This window comes from Sinohyriopsis cumingii, chromosome 12 (genome assembly GCF_028554795.1).
Source record: "Sinohyriopsis cumingii isolate HCF-2022 chromosome 12, ASM2855479v2, whole genome shotgun sequence".
In the NCBI taxonomy this organism is placed as follows: domain Eukaryota; kingdom Metazoa; phylum Mollusca; class Bivalvia; order Unionida; family Unionidae; genus Sinohyriopsis; species Sinohyriopsis cumingii.
In genome coordinates, this window is record NC_142972.1 from 78,366,719 (window position 1) to 78,383,825 (window position 17,107).

Here is a 17,107-nt window from a genome sequence, read left to right on the forward strand (position 1 = left end):
TTCCCGCAAATTAGTTGAATGTTCTGCATATGAAATGTGCTTGGCAAAGTATAGAATCTGTTTTTTTGGTAGGCAACTTTTTACACATCTGGGTTCTTTAACACGTTAACCCCTGGTGACAAGTTTACGTGGCAGGAGGTAGTAGCCTACTGCCAAGCTCTGTAGCATTAGGGTCATGCATGATACACTAAAGTGGGTGGTATTATAGGGAAGGTAGACAGATGTAGCTCTACAATGATACCAAATAATCTGGAAGTTCTAGTTGCACTACAGAATACAGAGGGAAAAAACCTCTTTTCTTTTTACCCGATTTTTTTTCACCCAAAATTCACCCATGATCAGAATCTGATTTTGTGTCCGAATTTTAGATTTTTTTGGTCTCACATCTAAGGCAGACTGGTATGAACTGCAAACAGACAGATTAACCTTTGTTAAAAATAGAATAAGATGGGCATTTGGAATAAATAGTGTTCTCAATATGAAAATAATGGGTCTGTTAAGCAAAAAAAAAAAAAGAACTCCAACCTTTACCCATCTGCTCATGCCCAAGCCAAATAGCCATTGAAAAGCGATGTTTCTAACACAACTAAGCATTATGTTATTGGAAAATCACCTGGAAGTTGATTTATTAGGATTTATTCAGAAATAGCTTTCAAAATATGTTTCCTACTCTAATTTCAGGCAAAAATGACAAAACCCTCCAGGGGTTAATGTGTTAAGCATGACATGAATGGTTCTTAGACTAAATTTGATTGGCACATTGAGCCCTGAAATGAGCATTATGGCATAGTTTGAACCCTCCATCAAGGAAGTTTTACAAATGCTTGTGTAAAGTATGGGCTACCTAGAAATCCTAAAGCTGTACCGATATAACTTTTTGCAGAATATGCTGATAACGCGTATAGCCGATTATTAAAATTGTCAATACAGATTATGAGACCAATTATTTCAAGAAACCGCCTGTTCTACAGTTAGTAAAAGTACTTGCAATTAACTGACTAGTAAACCATGCCCTTTTTTTATTATAACTAGCAATGCCTAAAATGGGTGTGGATTTATGTTAACAGTTCAAATGTGGTCTCATGCTACTATACATGTGATAACTATTTCCCACATTATATATCCCACCTTATTTACTATTGTTAACTCATATATGCAAATAAAACTCTTTACTAAATAACATATTTATTCCGAATTAGTTTTTTGGAGGCACATATGCTCTGTGATATGTTTCTTCAATCCTTCTTTTAATTTAATGATGGTAATCAATGCTTTTATATACGGTACAGTAATACCAGGTCAAGTTGACTCGTGTAAGTTTCATTGGTGGGAATGGAGATCATAGTTTGCTTGTCGAGAAAAAATCTACAGCATTCAGTGATCATTCCTGGGATTTAAGAAGCAGTTCACTAACAAGCTAAGCATGTAAAGAAATTTCTGAACTCTGGTTGACGGAGATGTAATTTGTGAAGCTAGTCGGGGGGGGGCATTTAATTTCTGAATGCGTGAAATCGACGGTCGCATTATATGTCACTTATCTTACATTGCAAAGTACAATCATAGGGTTTTAGTATTAAAATGTCATTATCTAAATGAAGTTTCTTACAAAACTATTATTTTGAAAATAATATACATAATATAGATTTGATTAATACCTGATGTTTCTATTAAAAAATGAGAGAATGTAGGAAAGTAGATATTTTACATTTGATAATGCATTTATTTCAGGTGACAACAGTTAGAGCTATGCTCTAACGATGATGCGCAATGCAAAGACCATTGAAGTATTGCAAAACAGTCATGTAATGATTTATTTTGTAATATTATAGCTGTATTGCTTGTTGTCAGTAAAGTAATAACTATCCCATCTTTTTCAATTTTCATTGCCTATTACATTATTAGTCATGGAAAAATATTCACTACTTATTCTGGCAACATTTTTAAAAATAACTGGCAACAAGATATTGAGATTGGCGATTTTTTGGGGCAACAACTTTTTTAATAGCCAGGACCATCCCTGTAATGTGTATGCTGGAAATTCAACGGCCACATGAGGCCTCATTTGGCTGGTTGTGATTGGGATGAATGCATGCATGGTATTGATAATTTGTTGTGAGCAGACAATCAGAGGTAGTTTACAGCAAGTGTGTTAAAAAGTATTTACTTTTCAAAATATACTGTCTTTCAATAAACCCCCAGATCAGATGTTTATTCCTTAATTTCCACTATTTAATTCTGATTTAAATTCAAGCCATGTCAAGGTGAATGTTATGATTAAATTTATATTTTGGAAATTTGTTTACATCGGCACTGATTTATTTCCTGCCGATACTGATTTTACCGATTGTTCCAGTAATCGGTCCGCTTATGAGTATGACCGATTCATTGGTACAGCTTTAAGAAAACCCCAAATGTCTGATTCTTAGCATGGTTCATTATGTTTTTGTTTGGTAGATACTGGCTGGTGATATTGATGATGACTTTTGAAGTTATGAAGTATATTGGAGAACTGGAAAAGAGTTTATGTAGATATCAGTGTGTGATTTTGAGCCCGATTATGTAGTTATATACTAGTCAGATGTATATGTTAACATATGAACAAAAATAGATGGTATGATGGTCAATTGCCCTTTCAGCGGTATTTCGGAATTAAATGTAGAATGGGCAGAATACTAAGTCTGATTAAAATACAGCTAATTTAAAAGTAGAATGCAGTTTTCATTTTTTTTTAAATCAGTTTTTTTTAGCACTGCGGATCATATATTACAAAACCATGTAACCATATCAGGGTTAAGATAAACTAAATAAGAAAGGATGTAAAAAAAAATGAAATTTATTTCAATACTTACTGTTTTATTTCAATACTTCTGTCTGCACAAGCTGACTATGGAATTGATGGACTAAAAACCTTATTACAACATTATGGAACAGATGAGAAATCTGGCACCCTATTACAGCATTATGGAACATATAAGAAAACTGGCACCCTATTACAGCATTATGGAACAGATAAGAAATCTGGCACCCTATTACAGCATTATGGAACATATAAGAAACCTGGCACCCTATTACAGCATTATGAAACAGATAAGAACTCAGGCACATTAGTCAGTTAACTTCTGATTTAAGAAAGTGTGTTCGTGAAAAATCCTATTTTGGAGCAGATGTATCCAAAAGACAACATCCGTAAGCTCTGGAAGATTGTACATAACAACCATAAAGATCTTTTCCAGCATCTTCAAACTGGCAAAGCTAGCTATGCTTATGCCCATTCTGAATGAAGCACAGAACAATATTCATACACAGATAAGGAACAGAGTAATGCTTATACAACTAGATGACATTTTTAAAGGTTTTGATTACAGTAGAACTCAAAGAAAGTGGTGGTGGAAGAAAGAGAGACAGATATTAAAGTGTTTGGTAAATATTAAACTATTGCCATTTCATCCCCCCCTCCTTTTCTACTTATTTTGGTGACAAATGGTGAGGTCCTCTTTTTTAATAAAAAAATATTGACATCATGTCTCCCTAAAGTGTACGTGGGGAACAAGTTTGGAATTTTTCTTTTTATGCAGTGTTAATGAACCCATGAATGAAATTAACAATGGAATAAATAAAATTAGCATAGAATCAGCGAGGAGGTAGTTTTCAAACTGATCACATTTATGACCTTGTGTAAATTTTAAGAAAAAAATAAAATAGGACTGGGTGTTGTCAATAGTTTACCTTCCTCACTTACAAATACAAGTACCTGTGGCCACAAGTCTTTTGCATCTGCATAAAGTACATTGTGATAGATTTTGTTGGTATTCTTCCTCATTGCCAAGCCTGGAATTTTTCTAGATGAGATTTTCTTTCCAAGAGGAAACTGCATTATATTTTCTATTTTGAAGATATCATGGTAGTGTCTTCTAAGTTTAAGTGAAACATGAAATTGGTAATAAGATGTTTCAAAGCATTTATGCCATGCAAAACAAAAAGGCCTGGTGGCTAAAGTGAATTAAATGGAACCATCATTAAATGGCCTAAAACGTTGAATAGAGCTCACGGACAGCTAGCAGGTTGTCTGTTCGAAAGTATTTTTAACTTGTCATTTATGAGAATTGCATATAAATATATGATAGCTATATGTCTGTTTATAGTCTGCATACTGGAAATACAAGCAATATGTCAACATATATACAAGGGAACCTCCAACCTTCCAAAGATGAAAAAATCTTGTTCACATCTGTATCAATATGTCTTGTATTGCTGTCTGTTTATCGTGAATCATATCGATACACAGCACCATTACCAATCCAAAATGACCATTGAGTCAGTTCAGATGCTCTGACTTGTAATTGTGTATTTCGTAGGGCATTTGCACATAGTGAATTGTATAGATGCAAGTGAATTGTGACCGAACTTTGTATTAAGTTGCATTCCAATAAACAAGTTGATAGTAATCACTATTACCGCTAGCATTACTGGCTTGTAAAACAAACAAGAAAAAGTATGAGTGAATTTTTATTAAATCCAGAAAAACTAGGATGTGGATATATCTTGTGAATATCTTGAATGATAACACTTAAATTTCTTTCTTATTTGGATTTTTCTGGAGGGGGCGAAGGGGAATCGGGGGGGAGGGGGGGCTGGAAAAAAGTAGCACTTTGGTATATTATATTTGAAACAGTTTGAATTGATTTACTAACTTTTAAGAGCCAAAGACAATTCATTCTGTGAAATGCTGCTCGAACATTTCACCTTGCGGTCATGGTCATATATTTTACACTAATACATTGATTATGAGTTTAGTGTGCATGCATTGGCCCTCTTGTGCTTCATATCTGTCCCTTTTGAAATGCTATTGAATCAGCTCATGAATGGAGTCTTTAAAAAGGCATGCATATTGCAAGATTTTGAATTTATTTGAAAGTTTTGAGTCTTTTACTTGCTGTACAGATAATAATTATTCAACATTGACTCTTCAGTGCTTTTCTGTGGAGATTCAGAGGGGAAGGCATAAAAGGACAGAGAGGATTGTACATGTACTAAGAACAGAGTTAGAAGGAGGTCAATTTTTAGCTATTCAAAGAAGCACTTTTTAATACAGTTTTACACTTTTATGATTGTCTTCTTTTCCAGGGTGAAAATATGGGATCTTGAAACGTTTCATTCTCTATACACATATAAGGGTAAGTACAGTTTTTATAAATTTTCACCCCAATAAAAATTGCTTGTCTTGTTGGTTGAATCTCATTTTAAACACATTATTGGCTATATGATGCCAAGGAAATTGGAGCTAAGTGCCTTTTTCAAAGACACACTGAGGCAGCCAACCCAGGCTGGTATGGGTGGGTATTGAACCCACAACCATTGGATTATGAATACTTTTCTGAGCCAGGAAGCTTCAGTAGCTTGGTTGGTATCACATCAGACTTGTTGCTATAGCTCCCTAGCTCATAGTAGAGTGTTGGACTCCTAATCCATGGGATGTAGTTTTGATATCTACCCAGACCAGCTGCTTTGATGGAAAGGGCACTTAACACTTATATCCTTTACATTGATATAGCCAGCAATATGTAAAAAGTGCTGTTAAAACCAACAAAAAATTAAATTACCAAGAGAGCTAACACAGTGATAAAGAATTTCTAAGTTGAATTCTGTAAGTGGTTAGGAGTGCTTTGATGATGGGGCAGTTTATGTCACTCATTTACAGTCCTACCTCATATACAGTCCTACCTCTTGTCACTCTCATTTACAGTCCTACCTCTTTTTATCAAAATCATTGGATGGAAATACATAAACAGTTGTATATTTGCTCACAGTAAACAAAGTGCAGAAAGGATTCCAGTTTATTTTCCAACTCCATAATAAAAAGATGATAACTTTGAGAGCAGGCTCAAAGAATAATGGGTAATGGCCAGTTTTCAGAGGCTAAGAAGGGAAAAATAAGACATGTTTTAAACATCCTTTCATTGTATGTTTTCATTGAAGCTTGTCATTGAAAACATTCATTACATTTTCTCCCTCATCTTAGCAGGTGGAAATTATGACTAGCCTAGTCTGTCTGCTCTTTGACCAGAACTATCAGTTGGAAATTCACCAGACTTGGTACATTTGTTGCTCACGTGCTGACCATCTATGATGAATTTTAGGACCCTTCTCAGAGGTACCTGATAGGGAGTCAAAGGACAGATGCAAAAACATTCCAGTTACAGTTATATGTTTTGACTAAACTTTGTACATGTATTTGTTAGAGGACACATATAACACCATGGTAATTGACCATAATGGGGGGAAGGGAGCTCTGGCTTATTATTTATCTTTATTTGTAACACAAGTGTAAAGCCAGTAAAGCTGATAGATTTACTGAATTGTTTCCTTGAGATTTCACAGAGTTAAGACTTCTGATTTTAAAATTTTGTATTGAATCGAGCAATCAACACTAGCCAAGAACATTTTTTGAATTACTAGAAAAACACATTGACTGCATCTTTGCTTTAAATTTTTGGTTTAAAAATGTGACCCTCTAAAAAATAAAGGAAATGAACATAATTACCTCCAAAAGGAAAAAGCAAGCAAGAAATATAACAATAATATATGTAGTAACTTCAGTAAATACTTTTTTGAATCAAGTGCTATAATTTAATGTATGTGATTACAGTGCAGCACATAGGATATGCATCATGTATGTGTAATCTATGGCCCACAGGCCGTATCTGGCCCATGACATGGTTTTATTCAGTAACATTTACATCATATGTCTTCATTTAAAAACTGTTGTCCAGTCTGCACCCTGGAGGATGTTGAAAATGCCTGATAGTTTCTACTTTCTGAGCAATGAGTGTGACTTGTACTGTATTTTCAGCCCATGCTGGCCCAGTGTGGTGTGTGCAGTGTCATCCCACAGAGCCAGATATATTTCTCTCATGTTCACAGGTAGGTTGATTTTCTGCATCATTACTCCATTATATATCACCATTTTTCTTATTGATTGCAGAGAAAGTTCTTTAAACTTTAAATGGCTTAGATGGAATGAGAGACAACATACCTTCAAATGGTGCTGAAACCAGGAATGAAATCTGGGATTGCAGAGGTGCAGAACAAGTGCATTACGTTCCTGTAATGCAGACCTCATGTCTGTGAAAATATGGTGAAGGTGTTACTTGAAAAATCTGATATCAGAACTTGCGCATGATGCATGTCACAAATGACACAGTTATGGGGACAATTTAATAATACAGTAACTACTTGGAAAGTCAATTGAAGAAGTACGAATTTTTTAATGATACTTTTGTATCCCGTGCTGGCAAAAAGATTGTCACTTGCACTCAGGTGAATGTGTTTTCAAATAATGATTTTTATTTGTGAGATACTGTCATACAGTAGACCTGGATATAATTCAGTCTTGGTTATTTTGCACCTAAGACTGTATCATGAGTGAATAGCAGTTGTCTTCAGTATATCGGTTGATTATTTCCCTTTCATTTGTGAAATTATTTGCTTCTCTTCTGGCCTTCATGAGTTCATCACATGATTTTATTTTCTGCAGATATTCTTGGCGATGCTGAGTCATTGGCTTCCATGCACGAAACATTATATTGTGTCACTTTAAAATTTATTCCATTATTTCAATTTATTTTCAAAATTCCTGTGAATACCGGTGAAAAGGAACCAATTCATTCTTGATATCCATACTTGAAACACAAATAATGCTTGTAAATCTTTTTTCCAGGATGGAAGTATATTTTTATGGGACAGCAGAAATCCCAAACCAGCTAAATTTGTAGGTAAGAGTTCATTTCTAAACTTGCAATGCTATGCATGAGGGAAGATTCAAAGAAGGTTACTAACTATTTTAACTGTAAATAAAGATGCCAGTGGGTATCTGGGTACTCAGTTACCTACCCAAGTTAATAAAATGAGCCATGGGGTACCCATGTACTGTATACATGATTTCTGCCCATGCTTGTAAAGGCAGCACTCACTTTGTTTTCAGGTTGACAGTCCTTGTGATTGAGCCACAAATACATGTACTTTTTCAGTGCCGAGCAGAGGTCTGCCTCTTCCAGTAAATAATTGACCTAATCCCATAGCTTGTTTTTTCATGTGACAACTCCTTGATTGGCCACGAGAGTGGTACAATGGCAAGTAACAGAGGGTGGTTATTTGATCTTGCCGCACAGCTGTCATGTATTCAGTTGCAACCTTGAATAGATTTCACAAATTGTATGATCAAAGTGTTACTTCCAAAGCTCAAGTCCAGTCTCTAAATAAGCATCCACATATGACAGTGAGACCAAGGAAAGGAGTTGGACAATATTTATGATGACTAGACAATGACTATTTACTAGATGATGATAGAGGATTTCAGAACTTTTATCACATGTTGAGGATGAATTCTTGGACTTTGTATCAGGCGACATTAGGTAGTGATATTAATAGGACACTGTGAATTAAGAAAGTGTGGATATAACTTAAGGTTTATACATATATAATACATTTTCCCTTTGATTGGATACCCAGATAACTGATCAATAGTATTGACGGGTACTTGCTAGAAGTTTTCTACAGTTTTGACAGCTTTAACTGTAAATCATTTCTTCCCAGTTCTTGTATGTTATTGACTAAATTAAATTGTTCTTTTAAGCAGGACAAATTGCTATATGCCTGCAAAGTATATTATGTTACGACATTGTTCATCCTACTGCCTTTTACCTATTTCATTTTTAGCACAATAATGTTAGTCCTCCATCTGCAGTTACTGAACTTTGAGGATGGATTGCAAATGGGGTAGGGGAGAATTCTATCAAATTTGGGGGACTACGGTCAAGGTCGCTGTCTGAAAGAAGAAAAACAGCTTCTGCATAGTGACTCGAGTTCTCCACCATCTGCAGTTAACATGGTATTTTAATTGCTTGAACATGGAATAAGGACAGATCATATTGATTTGTGAGGTCAGAGGTCAAGGCCACTGTTAGTGAGAAGAAAAGTGTAATACCAACGTGTCTAAGTTTAGCTTGGAAATATTTTCATAAATTTACTCTCTATAAACACTTACAGGTTGGATCCAATAGTCAACTGCATATACCTAGATTTGCCATCACATAATGTGCCAGCAGATCTGGATTAATCAATAGAACAAACAACATAGACCCTGATCTACATGTGTATTTAGCATTTGGTAGATCTGGGTCTATGTTCTTTGCAATTACTCCCAATTTGTAAGCATGCATGTATGATTTGTGCCACAGAAACCCAAAGCATTTTGTAATCTGAAATGGTCAGGTAGTTTGGGCAGTTCAAAGTGTGATTGGAATGTGCCTTGTCCACATATATGTGCTGTCATAACAAAAAGTTTCTTGCATATCAGGAAAGTACTGCTTGATGGAATGCAGATGCTTACTTCAGCTGGGATAGTAAAGTCACCACAAATCTTAACAAGTTTCCTAATCTTTATAACTCATCAGAAAGGAAAGCTCTTGTTGATTCATTGGTTGAGCTGACTGCTGTATCTTGTCAGTGTGAAGTATATATACCCACTAACTTCTGGCGCAGATGGCACAGCCTTTTTGGGCCTTGTGATATCAGCAACACTGCTCTACAGCCAGTAATACTACAAACTTGCAGCTAGTGAAATCAATTTGAATGACATTGTTTACTGCAATCAGGATTCAGCCATCATTAGTGGTAAGAAAAGAAAAATTAGTGTAAAAACAGGGATAAATGAAGAAACTGCTCTCTTTAATTATTTTATTTAATAATAATAAAAAAAAGTACACATTTTGGTGAAAACAAAAATTGTTCAAATTTGAACTATAAAGCATACAACTGCCATCGTCTTATACGAGATTATTGTTTTTTGTTGTTGGTTTTTTTTCATCCACTGGTTTATCATATTGTTGATACAACACATTGCCTGGTGAGATTGTCAGGCAATCCACAGGATTAATGAAGGAGTACCTATTTCCTGAATCTGGTTGGAGTTTAGTGGACCAAATTGGATCATTTATTTTGTTTGTTCATTGTTTGACATAATAAATCCTCAGATGAAATTCCGCGATCAGGAAAAGTGATTGCTTCATAATCTGAAGTTTCAAACACAGTTGGACTTGCTGTATTGTTTGTTGTATGGACATTCTTGGGGCTCCGAAAACATTGTTGTCCATTAGCACGTTTTCATTATTGTTGGATGCTTCTCTTTTATTACAGTGGCATTTTTCATCATGCTTGTGACGGTGTTCCTTCCTTTTGTACATCTTCTGGCAATAGTGTTTGACACTTTTAAACCAGAATGAAGAATATTTATTTGTTTTTTATACTGCACTTCACATTACAGCACATGGGTGTGCCCATTTTTTAGAATAAGTGAAGTTATAGTTGTAGGAAAGAGTGACATTATGTTATACACTATTCACATATCAAATCTTTCTCTTATTTTTTAGAAAAATCACCTCTAGTTTTTATACCAACTTGTCTGGCGTGGCATCCATCTTCCCAGTATGCATTTGCCGTAGGAAGTGAGGCAGGTCAGGTGGTTGTCAAAGATGCTAGAGTAGCTGAAAAAAATCCAGTGTCATTCCTTCCACACAGTAGGCCAGTCACTAGGCTTGAATTTGCAAAATCCAGGTAGATGAATTACCGTTTATATTTTTGTACTACAATCTGAATTTTAAAAAAGAAACACAATTGTATCACTCATTGAAAGCTATGTTTTACAATGAAACGTGTGTGTTGTTGGTAAGACTTTTTAAATTATTCCCCAGTCAATGAAGTTGAAGGATGTAAAGTATTTTTTGATGCTTTGGAATTGAAGGTTCAGACACTAGTTAACTATAGTATCTGGTGCTTCATTTTATTTTTTTTCCAAGCGGTCTCTGTTAGTTTTAGGATGAATCCTCGTCTACTGCTATGTTATAGAAATTGTCTAGAGACCGTTGCCAAGACACTAAGATACACACTCTCAATGTCTATCTTGCTGTTTGCAGAACGACTCCAACTCCCTGTAAAACCAACTATAATGATCTTTGATTTGTTTTTCTTCTTTTCAAATGTCTTTTTGATGTTTCCTACAGACTATTATTAGAGGCAACTTTTTTACATCTAAGATGAAAAGAAAGGATCATTGGTGCAAGGTTGTATCCAAGAATAAACCCTGTTACTGGTCATTCTTGAAATTCTTGTTATCACTACTCCTTTTGCATGAATGATAACACTAGCATGTGCTTTTTACTAAAACACTTCTTGCAGTATTCATTGGTTCTGATGAAAATAGCTTAGGTCTGATACCAGCATATCTGCATTTCTATGAAGGAGTTTTGAAAACCAGACCTGTCTGACCATGGAATCGAGTCAGATGGTATTCCTGCATTTTTGTATCTACTGAGCTTATGAATAGTTACTTGTACTTATATGGGTAAATTTTTATCAGACTTTGTATTTTGGTGCATTCCAGTGAACATGATGATAGCTCTCTGATATTGATTTTAAGGTCAGTGGTGGTCTGTGGCTCTACTGGCTTGTAACCATGACAAGAACAAGTATGAATGGAGTTGTAGCATTTGACCCATTGTGTGGATATGTTTGAGGAATACATTGAATGATAACACTTCAATAGTACCTGTTGATTTATGCAAACTTGGCTTGTTATTATATTGTATCTTTGTCTGAGATAAGTTGAGTAATTTGAGATCCATTGCATCTAGCGCAAGATCAGAGGTCATGAAGAAGAATTTTGTACTACACAGAAATTTATATCTTGAACACGGTACCACAGATAAAAGGAAATAGTTTTATTGGTATGTTGGAGTTTCACAAGAATATCAGAGACAGTTTCAGCAGTTTTAAAGTTGAGGACTTATTTTGATTTCCTGGAAATTTGTTTGGCTAGTGGAGCTCTAGTCCTTTTAAATGTATGTTGCTGGAGTTATTGCCCTTTCAGATTTTGAGTCTGATATAGTGTCTGTAGAATCATGTGAACACAACTAGTATCAGAGTTTTCAATGGAACTTTGAACATGGTCATCTTTAAGGGATGATTGTGTCTATTAATCACTTTGCTTATGCAAGTTTTGCACTTTTTTTCTGCAGCTGAATTCAAAACAGTCATGTGAACACAGCCTGTCATGCAGTTTTTATGAATTGCTTTAGAACTTTGTGCATATGATGCTCAACATCTAAAGATGCAAATCTTTTTGTTTTTTCATGATTTATGTAACAGTTATTGACTTTGTTTCTTCTAGAAGGATACAGTGCATGTCTAAATTTCAGAAATGCAACTATTCTTGCAATTTTTAGTGAATTGCTGGTCATCATCAGTCACTCGTTTTGATCAGTCATTGTATTCACACTAGTTTCTCCGAGCTATGCACTTTGCCCATTTGGTAATAAACTTGAAGAGTTCATGTGATGGCCTGTTGTAAAGCATTTGACATCAGTCAGTCCATTAGCAGAAGTTTGGCATCATTACTCCTCCTAAACTAATTTGAGGTTTGGCATCATTGCTCCTCCTAAACTAATTAGAGGATTGGCATCACACCGTTTCTCAAGTTTATATTACATAACGATTATTAGCTAACTTCAGTTTAGAAAGTGTTGTTCTTCCTAGTACTAATCAGATTTGCTAGCTTTTTTTTTATTTAAAATACATGCATATTTCTAAATGTCTGTCTGTCTATGATCCATCTCTTCCCCCACTCACTTTATTTAGGATGCAGGGGAAATCATCATGGTCAGACAAGGTTCATAACTCACTCATGTTTAGACAGTTGCAAAAGATAAAAGTGAACCTTGCTTTGCTCTTATTGTTTCATACTAAATTTGGTTCGGATCCACTGAGAATTTGAGAAGTTGTAGAGCAAAAGTGCAATTCTGAATTTAATAATAATTTCTTAGTAAATGTCAAGCAACGGCTAATTTTAATTTGCTCATTGTCAAAATTGCTTGGTCATGTTTTATTTCTGATGCCCAATTTTGTTTTGAAAAAGTTTTTATACTGGAAATGAAATTAATGATAGTAGACAGTGGTAAGGTCACAAAAATAGCAGGACAGAGAAATTATAAAGTGCCTTCCATCCCTATTTTAGATGTTTTTACTAAAATGTACATAACTATTTTTTTAAACTCAAATCCATATAAATGCACTGCAGATTTGCTAATAAATGCATGTGCAAATTATGCATACTAGATGCAAAGTTTTTGCTTGAGACTAGGTAAATTCTAATATTTATATTTAGCATATGTATAACATTGTCAGCATATCCCCTAGGCACTGAGAGTCAAAAATCTCCTTGGTGTCAAAACTGGGGGTCAGACTGAGTAAAAAAGCAAACATTGGTATCAAAACTGGGGGTCAGACTGAGTAAAAAAGCAAACCTTGGTATCAAAACTGGGGGTCAAATTAAAAATTTAGGAGTCTCTGAAGCACAAATGAGGGTAAAGGGAAACACTGCATTGTTTACAATTATGTTGAAATTTCTGTACATTCCAGTTTCATTTGTAATCTAATATAACTTTTTTCTTCAGATCTGATTTGTTAGCCTCAGTATCAGATGATTGCTCTGCAGTGGTTACTTCCCTTGCTGGGGAGAAGGCATGCCAGATGTAAGTTGGACCATGTTCATAGTGTCAAGAATTCAGCATAGTTTCTTCCCATCACACAGGAAATATTTGACTATAAGTATAGGAATAGTTTTTGGCTCCATGCTTTAAAATAATGCAGCAAAACAACATTGGTACTTCAGTTATTTTCAGTCATTTGGAATATTTCTGAAGTAAATATTGTCAGTTTTGTTTAATTTGTTTAGCAAGATATTTTGTTTTCTTGTTTTCATCACAAGGGTTCAGAATAGGTGTTCCTTTATTAAAGGACGTAAATAAGGTGCCTATAATGTTAATTTCTTCTGTAATCTGATAATAGATTCTCATAGAAAAGTATGTTAGTGTTTTGCTAACTATCCTTGTAAGGATATTAATAATCATAAATTGGCTTGAAATGATGAACTTGCTCAGGGCTCGAAATTAGCGGTAGTCCGCTAGCCCAAGGCTAGCAGATTTCCTGTCGGACTAGTAACTTTCATAATGTTAATAGTCCAATGAGCTAATAAGTTTTGGTTATCAATAGTCAGCCTTTGTTTACGCTATTCCCTAATAAAGACTTGACTTAGCAGATGTTCTGTAGAATCAAAGCAGTGTCCATTGTAAACAGTCATAAAATATTAGCATGAGAAGTCGATTTCTGCCTCGGAAAGGTGTGTTTCTATAACAAGAATCCATCCGATTTTATGCATTTCACTTAACAGCGCAAATTATGGTCCTCTCATTAACAACAAAGTTTGGTAATTGTTCTTAATTAATCTGATAACGAATTAAATGAAAAAATGACGTGATATCACACTTTATTCACTTGATCACAGTAACAAACTACAAAGTGGTATACCACACAAAAGAACACGGCAAAAACTATTCAAAGAAATTAGTTTGCAAGTTTTTTTGTTTACTGTTCTCTTTTTTTTTGCTCGCTACCCAAACGCTCCAACAGTCACAAACAGGAAACTACATGTTTTACCTATCCATCGAAATAATTATAAGAATTAGATCAGTTTATTACGATTACGTTATTGACACATCCTTTCCATACAACTAATTTTTATATGATGATAAGAATAGTTTTTATATTTTTCCCTTACAAGAATGAACAAATAATTAAATACACGTGGAGATATCCAAGCAGAATGCCGTACATTTGTTGGGAATTAAAATCTCTGAGCATGGGCATCTAGGATTTGAAAATTGTCCACCTTATTATTAATTTCAACAATACATTGAGGTTCAATTAATTAAGAACAATTACCAAACTTACGACTTATGATACCGTAATTGGAGCTGTTAAATACAACACGCTGAGTGTCAGATGGCTTCGTTTGATGGGAAGAGACCTTTTCCAAGCTGAAACTAACACTATCTTCTGATGCTAATATTTTATAACAGTGCTTGCAAGAGCCACTGCTTTGATCATGCAGAACATCCGCTGAAGTTAAGTCTTTCATACGGAGAGGCCATTTAATTGTGGGAGGGGCAAAGACACGTGTTTTGAAACATGTTTCTTGCTCTGACTTTCTTACATAAAGGACATTGTGCCATTCCTTTTCTTGCTTTAAATAATTCGCATCAGCTATACTATATCATTTCGTATTTCAAGAAATGGACAAAAGACAGGGAATGGCTGAACAAGGCAAGGAACGTTATGTGGTGTAACTGGTTTAAGCAATTTGCGAAAACAAACACAGGGAAAATAGCCAGTTTTGTTATGGTTTGTTCGAACTTTAAAATTGAATCGGTAAACGTACATGAAAGCTGTGTGACATTGTTTTGTGAACAGGACTAGTAAAGATTTGGCAGGACTAGTAAATTTCTCAATATACTAGTCCTTCTGGCTACAAAGAAATTTGTGTTAAATTCGAGCCTTGTTGCTTATATTACAGGATTTATGTGAGACTGGTTTTCATTACGACGTGGAACATCACGATATGTTTCTTTCTGCTACATGGTTATTCTTATTTTCGCATGATTATGACTAAATAGTGATGCTGAGCAACAGTTTTTCTCAGTGTGGAAGTCTGATTGAGCAGCTAGTAAATATTAAAAAACTTATCATGTTAAAAATTATACTGGAATTTTTTATATTTTTCAGTAGGAAAAAATTATCCATATAATTCCATATGCAAATGTTTGTCTTCGGTCAGCACACTGAACTTGGTGTGTGTTCATCTTTGGCTTGCAACCATAAATGCCAATAATGTTGTACTGCACTTTCTCATTGGTCTTTTGAAGAAATGGCCAGTGTGGAGAAAATGACAGTTGGAAAATTTGGCTAAAGGAATATAGCAAGCTTAGAGATTCCAACCAATAATAGTTGTTGTAGAATATTGGCATGTTGGGTAATTTCTAAATAAAACTCCCACATATAAAATGTACAGTTGCAACAGTTTAGGAATATTGCAATATCGGAATTATAATACCATAAGGATGTAAAATAAGAGTAACATAAAATATGGAGATGTTTTGGGTCATGATTGGCCAAATACCACAAGCTGAGAGATAACAAGTCACTGCAACCTCAGATATAGTTTAAAGTTTAAAATGTTTTTGAGCTTTTTCTTTGTTTATAGGATGAAATATTAGAATTTTTAGCTCTACTGGTCATGCACATTCATCTGTCTATTTGCACAAGTTTATTATTGTTATTCCTCTTACTACTTGAAACTTTACACAGACATCTAATATGGCTTCTTCAGCGGTGATTTTTAAAATCTTGCTATCATTACTGCTCCGGAATGAATGGCCATATCAGCATGGGGTTTTCACTAAAAGACTTGAGAGGCCTAGTCGATCCTACATGAAAATAGTTCCAGTATGGCTGCCACATTGACCATCGTGAAAATCTTCTCACTTCTCCAAGTCCTAAATAGAAAGTCATATCAATGTGAGCTTTCGCTGAGAAAACTTATAATATCTTCTTGTTCTAAATGAAAATGATGCCAGTCTGATGTCTGAAAAGACCACCATGTTGAAAATCTCTTTTACCACTTGTTGTCCAAAATTAAAAGTTTTGTAGACACAGGTTTTCATCAAAAGACTTTTTGTGGAGTCTTGTCGGGCCTAAATGAAAATGATGTCAACTGACATCCAACATGGCCACCATGGTGGCCGTCTTGAAAATCTTGTTACTCCACCTGATTGTATCATATACATCAAGGGTTTTCACCAAATGGCTTATAATGATGTCTAGTTGGTCCTAAATGAAAGTGGTGTCAATTTTACATCTAACATGGCCACTACATTGTGAACATGACTGATTGGGCAAAATAATATACTTGAGGGTGACTACAAGAGACTCGAGAGTGACTTTTTTTAACCTAAATACCTTCTTGTATGCATCCAGGTAAAGGTCAATAATTCTAGAACATTAATATCACAGTGGAACTTAGGATAGTAAACTTTCTGAAAACAGAAAGCTCATTTTGGAATTATTTCCCTATTGTAAGTAACAGGACTAATAATGTAATGAGACTTCTTCAAACAAAAGTACTCCAAAGGCCAAACACTTAAACATTTCATCGATGCTG

The 17,107-nt window shown here is 34.8% G+C and overlaps 1 protein-coding gene across 1 annotated transcript in view; it reads left to right on the top strand.

The window, feature by feature from the left end:
- Nucleotides 1–17,107, top strand: part of LOC149786793 (methylosome protein WDR77-like) — a 71,232-nt gene that overhangs the window by 48,155 nt on the left and 5,970 nt on the right. The window contains exons 4-8 of the mRNA XM_089977295.1: nt 5,125–5,174; nt 6,851–6,921; nt 7,718–7,772; nt 10,428–10,611; nt 13,506–13,583. Coding sequence (XP_089833421.1) covers nt 5,125–5,174; nt 6,851–6,921; nt 7,718–7,772; nt 10,428–10,611; nt 13,506–13,583 — 438 coding nt within the window. The remainder of the gene's footprint in view (nt 1–5,124; nt 5,175–6,850; nt 6,922–7,717; nt 7,773–10,427; nt 10,612–13,505; nt 13,584–17,107) is intronic.